Below are 21,181 nucleotides of genomic sequence, written 5' to 3' on the forward strand. Positions count from 1 at the left end.
AAAAGAAAAGGATGCAAAAGAACATATAAGATTGCTGGAGGCATAACTTTGTGTTCACACTAAAGACTGGATAGGTGAGAGAGCTGAGGGCAGTGCTTCCAAAACAGATTATATTCTTGCCTTTAACAAGGGATGGTTCCTTTTTTATATCAGAGTTAAAGTATAGTACTTACATTGACCTGTGGATAAGTGAACTCAAATTTTTGACTAAAATTTCTAGACTTATACATGAGTATATACAGTAGTTAAGCTAGTTCATACCTCCCAATTAATGCCTCTAGGGAATCAGAATGGACGTCTTTAAAGAAAAGGGCAGTAGCTTAGGGGTAGAGCACATGGCTTTTTTTAAATCCTTGGTATGTCCAATAATGTAGGAGAAAATCTTACCTGAAATCCTTCTAGGCTGCTGCCAATTAGTGCTGGTGCATAGCTCATATCCCAGTTCAATGTTCAAGGCAACTTCTTTGTTGTTGTTATGTGCCTTCAAACCATTTCTGTGTTATGGTGACCATAAGCTCAACCTATCATGGGGTTTTCTTGGCAAGATTTTTTCAGAGCTGGTTTACTTTTTGCCTTCCTTTGAGGCTCAGAGGATATGACTTGCCCAATGCCACCAGTGGTTTTCCATGGCCAAGCAGGGATTCCTACCCTGGTCTCCAGAGCTGTAGTCCAACACTACACCACGGTGGCTCACTCAAGACAACTTGAAAAAAAATTAAAACAAATACAACTAAAGTTGATAGCACTGGACTAGATAAACCAGTGGTGTGTCTTGGTATAAGATAGCTTCATAGGTTCCTAGGAAACATACTCTTCAAAGATAGACTTGAAGGTACAAGAGATCTTTTCACCAGAATTTCATGGTGGTGGGGAGATGGCTGTATAGTTGTAGCCCCAAACATCTGGAGAGCCACAATGGTCCGCTGCTTTTCTAAGAGGTGGCAATTCTGCTCCATCTTTCCAGGTTTGTACTTGCTCTTGCTCTCCACCTTTATATCTAGGACTGGTATTTTGTTGTCTGTTTAGAACAGTTTCAGTAATGATGCTGACTCCCAAGAATTTCTTAATAGGAAAGAGGTGTGTGGTCTTCATGGATATGGTTAGAAAGCATGCAGCTAGAAAAAATCCATCATTTGGGAGTTACTTGTGATATCCAATTTCTTTTCCTTCCAATCATAAGAAGGGTAGGAAAGCTATCAAATGAAACCTCCTACTCATTCCTTTTTCCTTCACTTGGCCAATATTTCTACTCCATAATCAGCACATCATTGTGTTTGTAACCCGCAAAAACAGCACCATCATTTGAGAAGACAAGCAGGCAGAGCAACCCAAATAGCATATTTCAGTAAGCTCTTCCTTGCTTCCAGATGTCCAGATGTTTACTCTTTTGTACATCTGACAGCTTGAGAGGCATTGGTGGCAGCATTGAAAGTACAATATGCCAGTTGGCGAACAATATTTGGCTATTAAAAGGAGCAGTTTCCTTGACACAATGGTGAGAACTACCGCTAGGTGTTTCTGTTAAGTGTCAAATCATGCTGGAGAGATCGAGGAAGTCCAGTAATTCCTTATGAGAGATAAGCCTTAGCTCTGTAGGTATTTTTGTGCATGTATGTGGGTTTGCTTGGCTAATGGAAGGGAAAGGGTTCCATTATTTTTTGACTCTGAAGGGCTCAGAATGGAGGCTGGCCTGTGGGGTTGCAGTATTCCTGCATGCTCCAGATGGCAGGGTATTAGCCCCTCTGATCTCACACACCCTGACCTAGAAATGTGTGTTTTGGAAACAGGCAATGTCTAGAAATACAGCCACCTTCTATTCTGAATGGAAGCAGTTGTTGCTTTTGGCTTTTCTAACTTTACCTTGCGCCACTTAAGATAGCCACCTCCTTCGGGTACAAGATTTCTGCTAATGCATGTAATAATGTCAGCTCTTTTTGACACATGTGGAAGCTTATGGTATATGTAGTTAGAGTTTAATAATAATAATAATAATAATCTTTATTTATACCCCGCCTTTCCACAATGTGATCAAGGTGCCACAGAGCCCATAGTGTCCTGGTGATTTAGAGTAGCATGGCTCCACTTGTATAACTTTCAGCCATGAAGTCACACATCATAAGTAGTGGTGGCAAATAAGGTTATAATCCTGCAGTAAACTAGTTTCCCCTGTATTTTGAAAGCCTTTCTTTGTACTTTGAAAGCCTTTCAGTTGTCAGGCAGGGATAATTTTCAGTCCTGCTCTCTGGCATGTTTTAATGGGGCACACTAAGAACTGAATCTGGCATTTCCTTTGAAACAAGTAAAAGGAGGAGCAAAGATCAAGTATTACAGATAATCAAATAAGCCAGAAGAGGGAAATCCAACTTTTTTAGGGGATAAATATCTTTTAAAGGTTCCAGCAGTGGTGCAACTGGTCAGGGATGCCCCAGTTGCTCTCTTGGTAGTTGGAGACCAACACAAAATATGGCCCAAAATTTCTAGGTATTTTTTTGAGACAGGTTTATGTTGCTGAAAGTTGAGGATATTTCTTCAGCCTTAGGTAGTTCATCTTTGATGGAGACGAGAGCCTGAATCCAGTTGTTAGTCCCAGTCAGTGTTAATTTGTTGAGGCAGTTGGAACTTGGTAAACCATGACCTGTGTAAATCCCATTGATTTAAAGAGTCTGCTGTTGGTGAGACTAACAATTGTTAAATGAAGGTTGGAAAAGAATTCTAAGAAGAGTGAGTGTGAATGAGCTTGTAGGCACATGGCAAAAGCTTTTACAGAGATGGTGGTAGTGGTTTTTAAAAAAAAGGAGATAGGAAGGTATTGCAGAACAAGTTTTTCAACAGTTAGGCCAAGGGAGCTGCTATGCTTTGCATAACACTTCCCTCTTTAAATGGTTCTCAAGAACTGTATAAACCTATGTCCTAACATGTGAAATGATTCAATTAGAAGTAATTATTCAGCTTTTAGAGCCAGCATGGCATAGTGATTTGAGCATTGGACTAGGGCTCTGGAGGCCAGGGTTTGATTCCCAGCTCGACCATGGAAACCAGCTGGGAGACCTTGGGCAAGTCACATTCTCTCAGCCTCACATAAAGCAGAGCTCTGGTGCCTCAACAAACTTCAGTTCCCAGAGTTCCATAGCATTGAAACATGGCCATTAAAGTGGTGTCAAACTGCATTATTTCTACGGTGTGGATACAGCTGCAGTGTTTCACTTTCATTTAACAGTGCTGCTGCTATGGTTCCTCCTCCTCCTCCTCCTCCTCAAATCATAGAGTTGGAAGAGACCACAAGGACCATCCTGTCCAGCCCCATTCTGCTATGCAGAAATACACAATCAAAGCAACCCTGACAGATGGCCATCCAGCCTCTGTTTAAAAACCCTCAAAGAAGGAGACTCCACCAGAGCTACATATTCCACTGTCAAACAGCTCTTATTGTCAGGAGGTTCTTCCTAATGTTTGATTGTTAGTATCCCCATTAAGAGGAGAGGTTCTTTTTGGATATTCAGTTTCAGTTTTATACATTAGGCTCTCTAGTGTGGCTCTTGCATTTGGGTTTTGGATTATTAACACAAAGGCAAGCAATAAATAAGTAAATCCACTGATGTTGACTTATTTACTAAAGTTGCAAGCTAACATTTATGTTCTATTCTCTCTCTCTTGCCCTTTAGGCTAATAAGGAATTGTTGGAGCAAATGGAAAGAAGGTAAGGTATGGACAAACAGGGGAGTAAATGGGCTTCTCATTGCTTTTGGAATAGAAGCAGTTCTCTAAATTTTAAATAAAAGATACTTTCAGTCTACTCTGGGATAGGACCATGGCTTTGTGACAGAGTATATGCTTGACATGGAGGGGTTCTAGTTTTGATCTTTGCTATCTCCTGTCAAAATGATTTCAGGTATTTGTCTGAGACTTTGAAGACACTTGATTCGTAGAGTTTCACAGTGTTGTATGCAAGTTTACTCAACAGCTAACATCAGCAATTTCAACAGGATATACTTGGTCCCAGGCTAGTGTACTTGGGGTTGTAGCTACAGCTGAGTTTCAGATGAAGACATGTTTTTACACATATTTTTTCCTCTTCCAGCATTACAGAAAAAGATGACAAAATAAAGACAGTTGAAGAACTCCTTGAAACTGGGCTCATAGAAATGGCAAATAAGGAGGATGAGCTTAAGGTAAAATATCTGTAAGAGAGGCACATACTTCACCTATGAATGACATGAAAATGGGGTATTACAGCTCCCATATATAGTTGTGTTGACTTCATGTATAAGTTGAGAGTACGTTTTGGGGCCAAATTGTGGATTTTGATATGATCTGTGGATAAGTTGAGGGTAAAACCTAGGAGCATGTAACACAGGGCGTAAAGAACAAAGCAAAGGAAAATGATGGCAAAGAACTTAACAAAATTCCGGCAGACATAACTTTGTGTTCACCCTAAAGGCTGGATGGGTGAGGAGGGAGCTACAGTAAATGGAGGCTATCTGATGTGTCAAGGAGATGACAAAGCATGGGCATAATTAAGAAAACATGTACATGTCAAAAAAGATGTGAAGGCAAGAGTTGGGATACTATATTAATTCGTATCAAAAAAAAGGAACCATCCCTTTCTCTGAGTAGAAAGGTTAGAGCCTTAGTCTTTCCTGGGAGAACCTAAAAGGAGCACTGACCACCTCTACTTTCTCATCACTTCTCTGAGAGCCATTAGCACTGCTGTTTTCCCACCCAGACATTCAAAAAGGCCGGAAGTGATGCCGTGGAGAAATCAGCTTATAAAATACAAATGTAACATGGAGGGGTCCACCCATGTCAAAGTGATATTTTTCTTACAAAGTTATGTGCATGTCTAGGCACTGCTTTTATAGGGTTTAGAAGGGAAAGCCACCTTTTAAGTATTGTGCACACAGGAGCTCTTTATAATTCATTGGAGTATACCTGTGTTTAATTTCTGAGTATCCATGCCATTTAGCCCTATTTTTAGCAGACCCGTTGAAATTAACAGACTTTTAGTTAGTTATACTAATAGCATCCATTTTAATGGGTCTGTTCTGAATAGGACTAAGTGGCTTTACTCCAGTATGTTATATGAAGTAGTCTATGTAAGAATAGAGTGTTAAGTATGTTTAGGAACAAACAGTGCTGTTATATTGATTAGAAGCAAGAAAACATTGTTTTGGCAGAGTTCAAAATATTCACAGGTTCAAAACACACTGCAGAAATAATCCAGTTTGAGATCGCTTTAACTGGCCTGTCTCCATGCTAGAGAATCCAGGGAATTATAGTTTATTGTGGCACCATAGCTCTCTGATAGAGAAGGCTAAACGTCTCACAAAACTACGGTTCCCAGAATTCCAAAGCACTGAGCCAGGGCAATTAAAGCAGTCTCAAACTAGATTATTTCTGCAGTGTGTTTTGGATTATTTTCCTTTCTGTGGCAATTGGTATAATTTAAAACACTTTAAAAACTCTGTGTTTTTTAAAGGCACTGAGAACAGAAAACACATCCTTGAAAAATGAAGTTGAAAGTCTGCAGAGGGTGCAGACAGAACAGGTATGCCGTGAATTTTATTTTAAAGAACAGTCACCAGATTGGTCACTAGAATCATATATTCCAGCTGACGGAATGAGCAGAAATATTTGATTCTTGCATTATAAAGTTACTATTATATTTGTTAACTCAATTGACACAACTTTTCAGCTGTAGAGTCACACCTCACTTAACAAAACCTCTGACAAAGAAGCTGCTTTTTTTTTTTACAAAGTCTTTGTATATTTGCCTAGTTCCCTTTTTATTATTTGTCCTCTGTCTAGCTATACGTATCTTTTTTTAGTTGTATTGGTATTGGTTGGGTGGTGAAGGGAGGGCTGGAGAAATACAGACTTTCAGTATCAGGTGGCAGTAGTGTATCCGCAGTAAACAGTCCAAGAAAGCTTGATTTGGAAAAGGGATTCTTCTCTGGCTGATTCTACTGTAGCTGGGTGTGCCTACCCACACAAGACAAGGTAAACAGTGGCTGCCTCCAGATTCTCCTACTGAGTATGCATGAACAGCAAAAGAGAGACAGCAGCAAACCAGAAAGCATTTTTAAAAAGCGTAGATCTATAACTTTGGCCAAAAGAAAATCTGTCACCCCTAGAATGCATTTTGGAAGGAACTTTCACATATTCCCTACAAGTCAGTAAATGTTTTTGTCTCCTTATGCAAGGCCAAACTGTCTGGTTATGGTGTAAGAACCATTTTTTGTGGTATAGAAACCTATCCTTTTTCTTCTTGTGTTGTTTCTGCTACTGAGAGCAAAATTTCTTTTAGAAAAGTAATATCCAGTAACACACCTACTTCACTAACCAAGGTATAGTGCCTATAATATGTTGTGTATATAGTTTTACATTGTATCTTCATAAAGATACAAAGAATTAGGGACTTGAAAGGTTAGCTCTGGTGGCAGATATTGCTGCAGCCGCCTAATAAGAAATGAACATAAATGTGTTTGATCTGCATTTTAATGCAAACTTTGCACTTCCCAAACCAAAAATGCACTTAGAAAAATGTGTACGTTATATGAAAGTGTATATATAAAATGCTTATGCTTATGACCAAAATGCATTTTGTTAAGGGAAATTGTTGTGTATTATTGGACAAAAACATGTACAAAAATCAATATATAAGCAACACATGGATTTTTGTGCTGATTTGTTTTTGTTTTTGTTTTAATGTAAATTGATGCAGAAAGAGAGTAAAACAAATTGAGGCTGAGAAAATAAAAACCTGAGCAAAACCAAAATTGAGATTCATGATTGTCTGCTACTAACATAATGCCTTATGCCATGTAAACAAAAGGATGCTACAAAGAGAGGATTGCAGAGGATAAGTGCCTACTTCTACAATTAGATAGATGACATACAGCCATTCATTTATGTAATAAGCTAGCTCTTTTATGTAACCTGTACATCAATATATAATGCAAATACTGCTGCAGTCTTAATTTGATCCAAAAATATAATTGATAAATGTTCTAATCTATAGCCATAATTAGCAAAACTAGAGAGGGTTGATGCTATCTATGCTAGGTTCGGTAGCATATTTTGGTCCCCACTTGCAACTCAAAGCAAGAGGCACATTTTTCTCATTTTGGAAAATAGCCATTGCTAATTTTTGTGAGCACCATCTCCAAATTGTTGCACTGGAGCCTACTCATGTGCCTAGTTTTTATTAACTTTTATTAATAAGCCACCTGAAGTAATTTCCATCTGACCATAGATGAAGACACTGGACTCTTGCAAGGCAGAAACCAATTCAAGGAGTAGATTTCATAAATCACACAGATTCCCTTCAGTAAATTCTCTCATCTCCCAACGTTTCCCTGCAAAATGTGCCTGCCGATCAGTTCCAGGCATTTCCCATTTGCTGTTTTGCATTACGTGCAGATCCACATCCACCTTTAAATCCAGTTGAGAAGAAAGAGAAACTCAAGCAGAGAAGCAGGCTTGTTTGCTGAGCCAGTATCTCTGGATAAACTCTGTGAGCTGAACTACAAGCTGGAGAAGATGCAGGCTTCCAGAGCTATTAGCTAGCTTGACCCAGTGAAAAATATATACTCAGTCCTGAGCCGCCTCACAAGTGTTGAGCTGATCCCATCAGGCAAGTTATGCTAAAAGACAGTTAGGTTCACAGCCTTCAATATGGTGACTTGAGGTGCAATAGTTTCTGGTGTCACAGAGGAGTGGAAACAGAGTTTGTGATGAGTCCATCATACATCTGGCCATCTCTCTCTGGAGTCCTGTGATGATAGCCTTATGCCTCAAGTTTACATTTAACAGAATGAAATCATGCTACAAATTAGACATGATGAAGAGGTTGCTGTTTAGTCTGATCTAGCAACCGGGACAAACTTAGCTTGTGGGCATGCATCCTTCAGTAAACTAATTTGGTGGCATCAATGCTAAGTCAGGCATTTCATTCAAAAGGTAGCATACTTGTAGGAAGCATGGGTAGGAAGGCAACATTGTATTGGTGAGATTTTATGGCAAAAGTTACTGCATTTCCCAGAATTCCCCTCTCCCTGCCAATAAGCTATGAAACCTGGGGAAATTTGTGTGTAGGGAAAGACAGAGAACTGAGGAATAAAGAAATTTGAAGCATTCACTTAAACTGACTTGTTTTCCCCTCTGAATCTCAGTGTTCTCTTTCCTTTGTGCCTCCCCAAGGTTTCCTTTGCATCTTTGGTTGAAGAGTTGCAAAAAGTGTAAGTAGCTGTATTCTTCTTCAGTTTTAACATAATCTTTGCTTTTACTTTTTTGTTAGCTTTGAAACCTTGATTGGTAACCTTAAGAAGAAGCATTTGAATTTCAAATTTTTTGTGTGGAATAGGTTTTGGGGGATTGGAGATAAATAATACATTTGGTGTACCTAACTCATCAAAAAAAAACTGATAATCTTGTACATGGATCCTCTAAATCCTAGCAGTTTGATAAGTAGTGGCCATGCTTTATAAGAGTTTATTCATGACGTTTCGCCAACATCTGTGGCGTCTTTGATAAGTGATTAAAGATGGTTTTAATCTTGTATTTTACCACTGGTGTTGTTGGTTTACTTCATCTTTTAGGTTGAGTAAAAGAAAGCAGTACCTTCTCATATTTCTCCATGCATTTCACATAGTTTAATTGCTTGTCAGGTTGTACTGAATGAATCTTGATTGCTTGCAGTGGATTCAGAATATTTGGATTGCCTTTCAGAGTCTCAGGTCAGATAGAGCTGGACATGCATTGCCTGTTTTCATATGCAGCATTAAACCATTGTATAATGCAGGGGTGGCAAAAGTGAGTCCCTCCAGATGTTGCTGGACTGCAGCACCCCAGTATTCCCCACTTTAGCAACATTGGCTATCCATCACTTAGTCACTATATATATCCACTGGCGATCCATCACTTAGTCACTATATACAGTATCTCCCCTTGAGTTGGAGACTCAAGACCATTTATAGATAAAAAAATATGCAAAGAAATCCACAGGTAGCTAAAACAATTTTAAAAAATCATGAGTAAAACAGTATTTATTTATTTAAAACATTAAAACCATAGAATAATATTATTTAAAACATAAATTATTTAAAACATTAGAATAATAGTGTGTGTATATTTGCCTTCAAGTTGCCTGTCAACCTATGGTGACCCCATGAAACTTCCTAAGGGTTTTCTTAGGCAAGGGACACTCAGAGTTCCTTCTTCTGAAATTTGGCCACATCACGTGGTAGTTGTTGGCAGTCTCCCATCCAAGTACAATTGGCTCTCTTCATTTGCAGCTGTGACTTCTATGGATTTGATTATTTGTGAATTTGATTAATATGTTATCTCTAGGATTTCTAGGTCCTCCAGTGCAACTCTGTCAGACGTTATCTGTAGAGTCACATTAGAGTAGGGGTCCTCAAACTCCGGCCCTCCAGATGTTTTGGACTTCATCTCCCAGAAGCCTCAGCCAGTCATCGCACACATGCAAATTTTCTTCCTACCTCTGCATTCTATAGTCAATCTGAATAGACTTCCAGAGCCCCATAAAGGCTCCTCCTTCCTCTTTGTCCCTCAGCCAATCACCATCCACATGCAAATTTCCTTCCTACCTCATAATGCCCTCCCTGACAGCTTGGCCAATGATCTGGGATTTTGGGAGCTGATGTCCAAAACATCTGGAGATCCGAAGTTTGAGAACCCTTGCATTAGAGGACCTTCTCTAGGCATTTTTATGTCCTCCAGTGCAATTCTGTGGTCAACCTCTGCCAGATGGTGGCCCTAGAGTTGTGATGGAAGACCTAAAGATTCTTAGAGAGGTGTTCTCTCAGGTAAAATTCAGTAGTTGTTTTATTTGTGGGTTTCCCTCCACTTTCACGGGAGTCCTGTGCCCCTAACCCCAGGAACTTTGGAGGGCCCACTGTACGAACCAGAACTGACCCTGTTTAGATCTGGTGCCTTTTGGATATTTAGGGCATAGAATGGTACAGCACACTAAAACTGAAAATCCTTACAGGTAAAACAGTCTGTTCTTAAATTCCCATTGCAATGGGAAGATATTCACCTGCTGCCAAAAGGACAGTAAGGAGGGAGCCAGGCTATCCTCCCTAGAGATGGATTTCCAGAGTCTAGGAGCAGCCCAGAGAAGGCCACCAAACATGCCTGTGAAGGTGGTGGGACTATGAGAAGCTCTATGGCTTGGAGATGCACCTTGTTTAGCAATACAAGAAGGAATTTAGCCTTCCTCACTCCTCCCTTCAGTCTGGCTGGGAGGCATACTTCTGTTTATCATATGAATGATGATTGGTCATAATCACAGTTAGTGAAAGTAAGCCAGCTTCGCCAGCTATGGCTTGAAGACAGCCTGTTTCCCTAATGATAATTAAGAATAACTATGGCTTCTTTGTGTTTGGATGTAACTGCAAATTGTGGCTAATCTAAAATCAATCCAGTTTTAGGAGAGTGAGGTACGATGAGAGGTTGCAGAAACCTGGGAAGAGGCTAGATGTTTTCTTTCTTTCTCAGAATGCTTAACTATGGTTCAGTGCTGTATCCACTGTACATAAGAGAAGGAGATGCGAAAGAAGAGAAATTGTTTTTCAGATGGAGATATCCATGAATATCTCTACTTACAACAATATCTTATTTATTAGCAAAGCATGCTCAGCTATTTCATGGATATTATCAATCCTTGTGAATTCATTTACTTATATTTAGGTACAGAAAATTGATTCTGTAGGTATGATGCATCCTCTGTAGACTCTTTTAAAATTATATTTCTTGATTTTCTAAACCATTTCTAAACTCCAAATGCAGTTAGAGTGTGAGTGACCACACATCCCCTTCTGAGGTTTTGAGTGCTGAAATTTTATATATGTATGTATCTATGCCCTGCTCATTTACTAGTCTGGGACTTAAGGCAGCTTAACAAAGGTTAAAAGTGATACAGCTTTAAAATTCTTATCACACAAAAATTTAAAAAGTGTAATTAAATTTACAGTCAAATTAGAAATAATAAAAAAAAACCAGACCATTAAAAGCCAAAACCAACAAATAGTACAGCAAATATGAAATACAGAGTAAAGAGCACGAAAAGGAATTCTGTAACTACACAATCTCTTAATCTTTGAACTGTTTCCCCCTTTCTCTCCAAAAGAATCAGCGAAAAGGATGGAAAGATCAAATCTGTGGAGGAGTTGCTTCAGGCTGAGGTTCTTAAAGTTGCTACCAAGGAAAAAACTGTCATGGTAAGTGCAAAGACCTGTCGCATGTCACTTTCCCACATTGTGTGCCATTAACTTGTGTATGTTTGTTCCTGCATAGCGTTGTTTTTAGTAGTAATCACTTGTTTTTGTACCATTCTTTTCATTTTGTGTGATGTGTTTGTCTCCATTTCCCAATGTTGTCTGTTTTGTCATTGAAAAGGCTTTGACACAGGAAATAGAGGCTCTGAAGGAAGAAGTAGGAAAGGCCAAGCTTGAGAAAGACACACAGGTAAAGTGGGATTGAGTCAGCAGCTGGGAGGAAGCTTTCAATGGGCCTTTTGCTTGCAGAATTTCTCTCCCTGTGGTGCGTGCTGCTCCTTTCCCATCCAGTTGTGGCCAGGGGGGTGACGACCACTTAGGGCAAGAGAAGCTTGGCTTTTCCATCCATTGCAATTGAGTAGAACCCCTAGGATTATAGTAGCCTTTTCATTTAAAATAAATGTAACCATAGAATCAGAGTTGGAAGAGATTGCAAGAGACATCCAGTCCCTGCTGTGCAGGAACTCACAGTCAAAACACCCTGTCAGATGGCCATCCAGCCTCTGTTTAAAGACTTCCATAGAAGGAGCCTCCACCGCTCTCCAAGGGAGTGTGCTCCACTATCAAACAGCTCTTATTGTCAGGAAGTTCTTCCTAATGTTGAGCTGGAATCCCCTTTTCTGTAAAAGTTGTGAACTTTTTATATTCACTTGCAAAAATAAAGTTCACTTCTTAGAAAAGGTATGCATTCTCATACACAGCAAGAAAAAGAGCTTGGAATTCCCCAGGATTCCCCAGCTAACATGGCATCTGGCTATATCAGATGGAGGATTCCATTAGTTGTATTCTAAAAATAATGGGGGTACTTCTGAAATGTTATCATTTAAAAACAACACCATCTCATTGAATTTTGGAATGGCTCCTAGTTTGTGATCTTCTATCTTGCATCTGCTAGCTGGTGTACCGTTTTAACTTTGGGTCCTTGGACATTCTGATTGCATGTTATCAACACATGGTGCATGCATTCATTTTCATTGTTAATCTTCACATGTTTTTTTTTTTTGAGCTTACATTGTTGTCTAAATTTCTTCTTTGTACTCTAAAACCAGTTAACACAGACATTTGCTTGTACAGCTGTTGAATATTTTGGCATCTCCCATATACTGTATATATGTTCTGTAGGGAGCTGTGATTTCTTTTCATTTTCTTCTTTTTTTGACATTTTTAAAAACTAAATTTAAAACATTTCTATCCTTGGGCCATGATTAAGTATATCTGATCCTCCCATAGACACTGTCATCACCTTGAACTACTTTACATATGAAAATTGTACATTGAAAGTTGGTGTCAGGGACAGGAGGCATGATCTAGTTTTTATCCCACCTTTCTCTTCCAAAATTGAGGTCTAACATGGTTTACAAAATTTAAATAAATTACAATATGGTTCAACAGTTCAACAGAAGAAGAAGGAAAAAAAGCTTTTCTGTGACTAAAATTATCAGTTATATTATCATAAAACAAAAAGTAAAAAGTAGGGGGAAAAACCTTCTGATCTATAGATCAACAGTCATATATAACTATACTGCTTCAACCTCTCCAAGTAACTTTATACACACTTCTTTCTACTATCACAAATATTCTAAACTGAACTTATTCAAATATTCTAAATTCAAATTATTCAAAACTCTATAGGAGTTTCAGCTCATCCAAAAGTCCTGTCTCAAATTAGAATAGTCAGTTTATTCATCTTCACTAAATCCATCAACTTTGGCTTCCACTCATCCCTAGTTAGTATTGCCAGGTCTTTCCAATTTTGTGCCTATACTAGCTATGCTTCAATAATCATATTTTGTAATAAATCTTCCATGGTCTTTTTCTGCCTGTCTGTCCATAAGTCCTAAAAGCAGAAACTCAGATTTATTTTAACAGGTTTTTCCCCAGTATCTTCTGTAACAATGTATGTATTTTGGATACATCATTTCATAAACATTTTCTTTTGGTCAACAAGATCAAGTAAATTTTAACTCTTCTGTCCACATACATTCCCACTGTCCCATCTATATATTATAACCAAAAGTTTTAGTCCATTTAACCATATAATCTTTAACCTGTTTCTCCTCTACCTCAGATTTCAACCAAAGTTTATGCATTTTTGCAGTGAAATGTTAATCATCCAGTTGGACGTTCTCTTCAAATGAGAAGATCAATTGGTTGACATTAACAAAGGCTCATCTATATTTGCCAGAAAACTCTGGGATGCCCCAAATCCCCCCTTTACCTTCTGTGGGTTTTCAGCGAATGATGGGCGTCTGGCTTCCCACACTGTCCCTTTTGGCATGGCAGGCACCATTGCTGCAAGTGAAAGTCTCTCCGAGATGAGAACGAGGCACCTAGCCATGTTATCAACGTTTTGACCTCACAGCGACTCTTGCCCATAGAGCAACTTATTAGGGACCGTGTGGGAAGGGAGCCGGACGTTGCATTTGCTCCGGGTTTTCTGGAAAGCCTGGAGCAAAAGGTAAATATTTTCAATGTGGAACAAGCTGGGGAGGAACACTGGATTGGATCTGGGCATTGTAAAAACAGCCCAGACCTGATTAGGATTTTAAAGTGAGCCAGCGTGGTGTACTGGTTTGAGCATTGTACTATGACTTTGGAGATATACATCCTGGCTGAGGCATGGAAACCCACTGGGTGACCTTGGGCAAATCACACTATCTCAGCCTTAGAGAATGGCAGTGGCAAACCTCCTCTGAAGAAACTTGCCAAGAAAACACATGATAGGGTCGCCGTAGGGTCGCCATAAGTCGGAAACAACTTGAAGGCACACAACAACAATGTAAGCAGCATGCAGCATGTGTCAGGAGAAATTTGGGTTATACAAGTAATATAGCTTCACGATTAATATTCCCATTAGATCAACTGAATGATAGAATATTATTGGGTATCTTTATAGTGCTTCTGAGATAGTTCGATGTGCCCATTATTTAGTAATCCTTGTAACTTGCTCATAAGTTGGGAGAGGGGCAGTGATATTATGTCCACATTTCAGATGACGAGACTAAAATTGAAAGAGGAGTGGAGCTAAGTCAGCTAGTGTTGAGTGTGTGCAGAATTTGCTAAGTTTCCTTTTTGTTAATAACTTGCCAAATTTGCACTTCCCAACTCAAAATCTGGACTGGACCCGTTATCCTTCAATATTAGCATATCAGGTCAGTTGATATGTCCTTTCTGCTGGCAGCAGTTCTTTATCTGCTGCTTGCTTCTTTTAACTGAAGATACCTTGGGTTGAATCTGGGACTTTAGGCATAAAAGTTCAATTTGTAGTCCCTTCACAAAGCACAGCTGAAGATGAGGGTTGACTGTAATCTCAAGCAAAGTAGTCAAATCTAGTATCTTTCCTCCATTAAAGGCCAGCCTAAACATTGTTCTGTCTTTCTGAGCCAATCTTGTCTGTGGACTGTCATCTCACTAAATGTTTGTGATTGTCAGTGCTGAAAATAAAACATATAGATTAGGAAGGGGCAGGACATTTCACTGGTTAAGGAGTTAGATTTCAACCATAGAGAATCTGTGTTAACCTTTCTATGTTGGGTTTCATTACGGGATGGGCTTGAACTAATATATTTTAGCTAGAGGACAAGAGACCAGAAGAACAGTGGCCAAACAGCTCATGGAATTTGGAGTGGAAGTAATGGAATAGGGCTTTGTTGGTTTAATCTATTTAAAATAGTTGTTCTGATTTTTTCATTCAAAGGTTGCTTGTGACAAAAAGGACTTTATAAGTGGTGACTTGGTGAATGAAAAAAAACCCTCTAACTCATGGAACAGATGGAATTTTTGCCATACCAAATTTTTGCTTCTAGAAATCCAATTTTTTTCTTTTCTCTTTATAGTGAGTGATTCATTGACTTGCTGCCTTGCTGATATCTTATTGTTGCTAGTTACAATTACTTTGTGCTTCTTTTCAGAGTAACCATATACAAATATATCAATATTGTATGCTCTTTCTGTAGATATCAGTCGCCCAAGAAGTCAAAGAGCTTCAGAATTTGTAAGTACTTCTGCAAACTTGAATTGTAGGTATTTGCCATTTATTTTCTCTTTGAAAGATAAACGTTTTGGGTTTCACAGTAATTTCTCTTCAGTTATACTAAATTGTCATTTCCACAGGTTTTTATGTGTATGTGTTTATTTGTTTCATTTCTTCATGATCTGAAATCGTAGCACTCTTGAACCTAACTTCTCTCTCTGATTGGGATTAGGTAGTCAAGTTAATCTAAGGCTAATACGATTTTAACAGCAGAAATTAGGTAATTTAGAGATTTTTGCTGGTTAAGTTAAATTGCTATTTTCCTTTAATAAACACTGTGAGGGTCTGAAAGGATTAGGAGATTCCCTAAGTGAATTGTGAAGCAGAATAAGGATGGGGAACCATAGGTCCTGGTACCATAATTGCTTCTCCTGGGGTCCCAGTCTACTCTGGGTTCTCTGGAAGACCACTCTTTCTTCTCCAAGACATCTGGTGTTTTCTCGGCTTCTGTATGTTTTTCTTTCCCATTCTAAAAGTTTGAATTGCCTCTCCTAAGGCATAGTTTGTGGCAGTAAAAACTTTAAGCTAAAATATGCTGGTCCAACATTTTTACTTTTGACACCATCCACTACTGGAATGCAACCCTCAAAAAGTTCTCAGAAATTGGATTTGTCCACCAGCTGGAAAGAGGCTCCACTCCCTTGGAGTAGAATCTAGACCTGTACTAATTTGAATCACCGTAGCTAATTCAGGCTACATTGAGCAGAGAGCTTTTTCAATTGATTCTTAACTAAGGCCCCAGGTCTGCAAGTGCCTCAGAATTATTTTTAAGGGGATTACTAGGACTTCCTAGGGACACTTTAACTGCAATGATTCGTCTCAAAACCTCTGTTCCAACTTTAGAAAGCCAAATAGATAGAAGGATCTTCTGTTATTGATTTAAGATCCAAGAGATGCCAACCTCTAGATTACTAAAAATGTCTTTTGGAACTTAATAATGGATTACCTGTTAATAATTGGGTTCATGGGGCAGCCCAATTAATTAGAGGATTTGGTACATTATTTAACCTGTTGCCCTTTGTATAAAGATCCTAGGGAGCATTTTATTTTACCCTTAATCAATAATAAAATCTTTTCAAACTGTCAAGAAAAAGTACTTTACCTCCTTATGGACACAGATAGATATGTGACCTGGTGCATAGCATTGTTTGCTCTTGCTGCTAAAAAGACTAGGAGGAAATACATAGCAGAGATTGCTGTTCCCTGTAATGGGGATAACTTGATCTAAAAGGATCCAACTGTGAATTTTAACATATTCATGTTATCTAAGTTGTCCACAATGGTTAATGTTAAACTTTTGCTATTTGATACAGTTTGTTGTATATTGTTTTTACGGAAATTTTATATGTATTGTATTATTACCTTGATCTTGCAATGGCCATTGGCCAAAAGCAATAAAGTATGTATGTATGTGATTCTTGCTTTGTAGGGATTACAGTCAGTTCTTGCATGCAGAAGTTCTCAGGTTTAATCCTTGGGACTTCTGGTTAGATGGGGTCTTAGAGTTGCAAGATGAGAGCCATCATGGTGTAGTAGTATAGGAGACTAGGGTTCAAGTCTCCACTGAGTCATGGAAACCCATTGGGTGACCTTGGGGACGCCACATTCTCTCATCCTCAATTGAAAGCTATGGCAAATCTGCTCTGAATAAATCTTGGTGAGAAAACCCCATCATAGATTCACCATAAGTCAAAAAGGACTTGTAGGCACACATCACACAACGCAGAGTTACAGGACTGGGAATGGTTTGGGATGGCTGTGTTTTTGATGTTGGTTGTGAAGGTAAGTTAGCAGTTTTCTAAAAAATTGTTTTGTTTTTAAATGGATCTTTTTCTTTCCTTGTGTTCTCTCTTGCAGACTGAAGGGGAAAGAGGACCAGGTGAGAAGCCTGGAGGTCTCTTTGAAAGAAAAGGAGAATGAACTTGCTAAGAAGGGAGAGTGGCTTCAGGTAGGATCTAGTGCAAATCTGAAAAGTCTTCTGCTTTTTAAGAGGCAGAACATTTGTGTCTGAAATGGTATTTTTCTAATGTCCAAAGGGTCAACAGGATACGCTGCAGCACTTAAACAACAAAGTCAAAGAACTTGAGCAGCTGAGCTCTGAACAGGTGGGAGAACATTAACTTCGCTGCCATTTTGCTGTGTAGCTTTCAAAAGTTGATTAATGTAGCCAGAAATGGGTGATTATGCTGTCTAAGCTTAGGGTTCCTAGCCATACTGAACCCCTCGGTACATCTGTGTTTATTAAAAAGTGCCATCAGTGCAAGCAGAAAATGGCTGCTGTAGAAGCATAGCAAGTCACATAATTTTGGGAATGCCCTTGTCCCTCTGTATTTCTTTTACAGACATACATGCACAGGTGAATAATGAATGGGAGAAAGCACATAGAGAGAGAAAAAGATAAAGGGAAACATACACAGAACAAACCAGGGCAGGAGGAGATGGAAATAGAAAGGAGAAAAGGGGGAATGCAGATGGTGGAAAAGAGAAAAAAACAGACAGAAGGAGCATGCAAAAGGGAAAACAGAGAAAGGGAAGGAAAGAAGGCAACACATACACCCAGGACATTTTTGTACCCTGGGCAAGATTTTGGCTCTGCATGGGAGAGAGGGGAAGCTGTCATGTTAGAAACAGGTGAATGAAGGAGGTGAAGTCCATCCCCTCTTGCTGTCACCTCTGAGTGATTTTTCAGTAGATTGGATCCTTACCTCCTCAATAGAATGAAGGGATGATCACTGCATTCACTTGAACAGGGGCAAAACAAGCAGCTTTCTGAAAAATGGCCAGAGACTAGGAAACATCCACCCCCTGCCAAGGACCTTCTTGCCTCAAGGATCTTGCAAGGGAGGGGAGGCTGAATTGCCCCCATTCCAACAGTTTGTGAGATGAGCAGATTTCCTCCTTCCTCCTTGCAAGGAAATGAGCTATCACTTCTTTGATTTTGTGTAGGACAAAAATAGCTTGGTGGGGACCTCATTATGGTCTTGCCACCACAGGGACACTACTAGGCTTCTCATGAGGGCTTTAGCTCAGAAGAAGCATTTACAATCAATTATTATGGAAGGCACATTTCTGTATGTGGCATGTACTGAAGGGGCACAAGCAGACATAGTGGAAGAGCAAAATGGAACTCTTTTTGCAAAGTTTTAGGGTAATCTCCAGCTGAAATCTTATCTCAGGCATGAATTTACTAGGTGGATTTTAAACACACACACACACACACACACACACACACACACAAACATTCATATTCCTTATGTTTGTTCCCTCTTAGGTTTCTGTTGGTTCCTCAGTCAAGGACCTTGAGGCTCTGTAAGTAAGCCAGGTGGAGCTCCATTCTTTGCTATTCTTTCACTTTTATGTTTGTGTTAGACTGCTGAGATGGTGTGTTTGCAGTCTGCAGGTGAGAGTGTGTGTATATCATCAGTGTAGCTTCCTGAAATTCCCAGTGCTACTTTTTTGAAGTCCTGTTCCTGTTGAAAACATTATTTGGTCATCTTCAAATCAGAGCTTGGGAGCATTATTGTTGTTTGGACTACAGCTTACACTTTCTCAAGCTAGAATAGCCAGTGGGTTATAGGACTTGCAGGGCGGATTGTGTAGGGAGAGGCGTTTCCGAGTTACTTGCAGGAACGCCTCTCCCTACACAATCCACCCCGCACTCTGAGAGTTTCAGGAAAAAACTTTTTGGAAATACAAGCCACCAGATTGTGTATAACCTCTGAAAGATCTTTCACTGCTGTTGCCCCTAAATTGTGGAATAGCCTGCCGGAAGAGATCCGTCTAACCACCGTCTTGGACACTTTCAGGAGGGCTGTCAAGACGGAGCTCTTCCGGCAGGCATACCCTCCTGATCCTGATTAAGACACCATGTTATCTGCCAGATTGATTCCCTGTAATTGACCATTGTAGCATGTTTTGAATGTTTACTGTTCCTGGATTGTGATTGTATTTTAAGTATTGTATTTTACTGTATTGTATCTTATGATTGTATTTATGGTTTTTTATCAGGTTGTAACCCCGCCTCGATCCAAAGGGAGAGGCGGGGCAATATAAATAAAACGTTTGTTTTTATTTATCATTATAAGAAAAGTAACTTTCTCTAGCCCGGGGCTAGTACCATATTTGTTCCCATTAGCCATATTTGTTTCTTCCATCTTCCCTTCCCTTCCCTTCTCTTCCCTTCCCTTCCCTTCCCTTCCTGTACATTTGTGATTGATCAGCAGACAATGGCTTGGGGACTTGCAGTGGTCCATGGGCCACCACTTTCAGCAGCACTGACATAAACCATATAGCAGAATGAACACATATGTAAATAGAATAAATTGTGGCTCTGACTCTTTTTTTGATGGAATACATGTAGATAACTTTTAAAACGGTGTCCTTACAGACTGAAGGGGAAGCAGGAAGAAGTGCAAAAGATGGAGGCCTTATTAGATGAGCGGGGAAAAGAAGTCGCTCACCACAGAAAAGAGTTGCAGGTGATGGCTTAACAGCCTCAGGAGAAGAGGGTCAAGTATTATAAACTGGGCATTTGGGTTTAACCCTCCCCCCTTTCTTGCAGGCTGTACAAGAGGAGAACCAATTACTGAGAGCACAAATTCAGGAAAGAAATCAAGGAAACAATGAGCAGGTATTTTCTCCTAGTTGCTGACTTTGAGCTGAGGGGAGGCAGGTAGAGAAGAAAGGACGAAGGGTGGTATGAAATCATTCTGGTTGAAATGTTTGAAAGATAAAATTAGCCACCTTGTTCTACATTTCTCTGACTGCATCCTATGTTCTGCAAGAGAGAAGGATTAAATTAGAAGAAGAAAAAAGAATTGTCATTAGCATCTATTTACATAGTACTATCAATGTATATTGTGCTTTGCAAGTCAAACGACAGCAAAAAACAATCAGCTGTGCCCAAGTTGTACAATCTAAAATATGTATACATACACAAAGGGAAAGAAAGGAGTAAGGCAAATATAAAACTATACAATACAACTGTAAAGAAAAAATTAGCTGTCCAGCCTCTTATTGAAGATGTCCAGAGAAGATGACCCCACCACCTCTCTGTGTCATTGGTTCCATTGTCCAGCATTATGCAAATCTTAGGCTAGCCTTAGAATTTAGTTATCTGCTGTTTGGTGGGTTGGGGGGAGGTATTTTATTTTGCTTTTGTGAAGGTCCAAACAGTCACGGCAGTTAACTTGAACTATGTAATGTGTATCAAAGAACACTGCACTATATATTCAGTAACCTACAGTAATAAACACTGGATGTATATTGCATTATTTTAGCAAAGCAAGTACCTCTAAGGTAGAACATTATAGCATCACTATATCGATACGTTTGTGTAAGGAAGTTTGATCCAGTGATTTTCCAGCTCATAGATGAGCATCTTAACCACTGTACAAGACATACATATTTTGCATGAAATAATTAAATATGTTAAAAAACTCAGGAAGTCTTCTACACACTTCTGTTAAGCAATATGTATTATTCTCTTTCAGGAATCTCTGGCTGTCAGGAATGAACAACTTCTGCAGCTGTAAGTGATTATTGTCCCAACTAAGATGTGTTGTTTTCTTTGCAAGGGCAAAAAGAAAAAAAAAAGGAAAAAAAAGAGATGTTGGATGACTTGGATGATCCTATGTCCCTGCTTCATCCTAACTAGCTGCTCTTGCCTTAGTAACCAAGAATGCCTTGGTACATCTGGCATAGCTGTCCTGACCTGGAACAGATCTTCAGGAAGGTTTGTGGGAGACACATTGGCAATGCTTACTTTGAGCACCATTTAGTAGAAAAGAAAGGTAGACATTTTAAAAAATACAAATAAATACAACCACTGACTGCTCTACCAGTGTTC

The 21,181-nt window shown here is 39.3% G+C and overlaps 1 protein-coding gene across 1 annotated transcript in view; it reads left to right on the plus strand.

Annotated features, from left to right (window-relative positions):
* The window catches only part of KTN1 (kinectin 1), a 257,646-nt gene that overhangs the window by 45,181 nt on the left and 191,284 nt on the right, over window positions 1–21,181 (plus strand). The window contains 13 exon segments of the mRNA XM_042446464.1: window positions 3,663–3,697; window positions 4,079–4,169; window positions 5,477–5,545; window positions 8,200–8,237; window positions 11,153–11,243; window positions 11,422–11,490; window positions 15,257–15,294; window positions 17,191–17,281; window positions 17,370–17,438; window positions 18,605–18,642; window positions 19,721–19,811; window positions 19,895–19,963; window positions 20,826–20,863. Coding sequence (XP_042302398.1) covers window positions 3,663–3,697; window positions 4,079–4,169; window positions 5,477–5,545; window positions 8,200–8,237; window positions 11,153–11,243; window positions 11,422–11,490; window positions 15,257–15,294; window positions 17,191–17,281; window positions 17,370–17,438; window positions 18,605–18,642; window positions 19,721–19,811; window positions 19,895–19,963; window positions 20,826–20,863 — 827 coding nt within the window.

The sequence above is a fragment of the Sceloporus undulatus genome, chromosome 1 (genome assembly GCF_019175285.1).
Source record: "Sceloporus undulatus isolate JIND9_A2432 ecotype Alabama chromosome 1, SceUnd_v1.1, whole genome shotgun sequence".
Classification (NCBI taxonomy): domain Eukaryota; kingdom Metazoa; phylum Chordata; class Lepidosauria; order Squamata; family Phrynosomatidae; genus Sceloporus; species Sceloporus undulatus.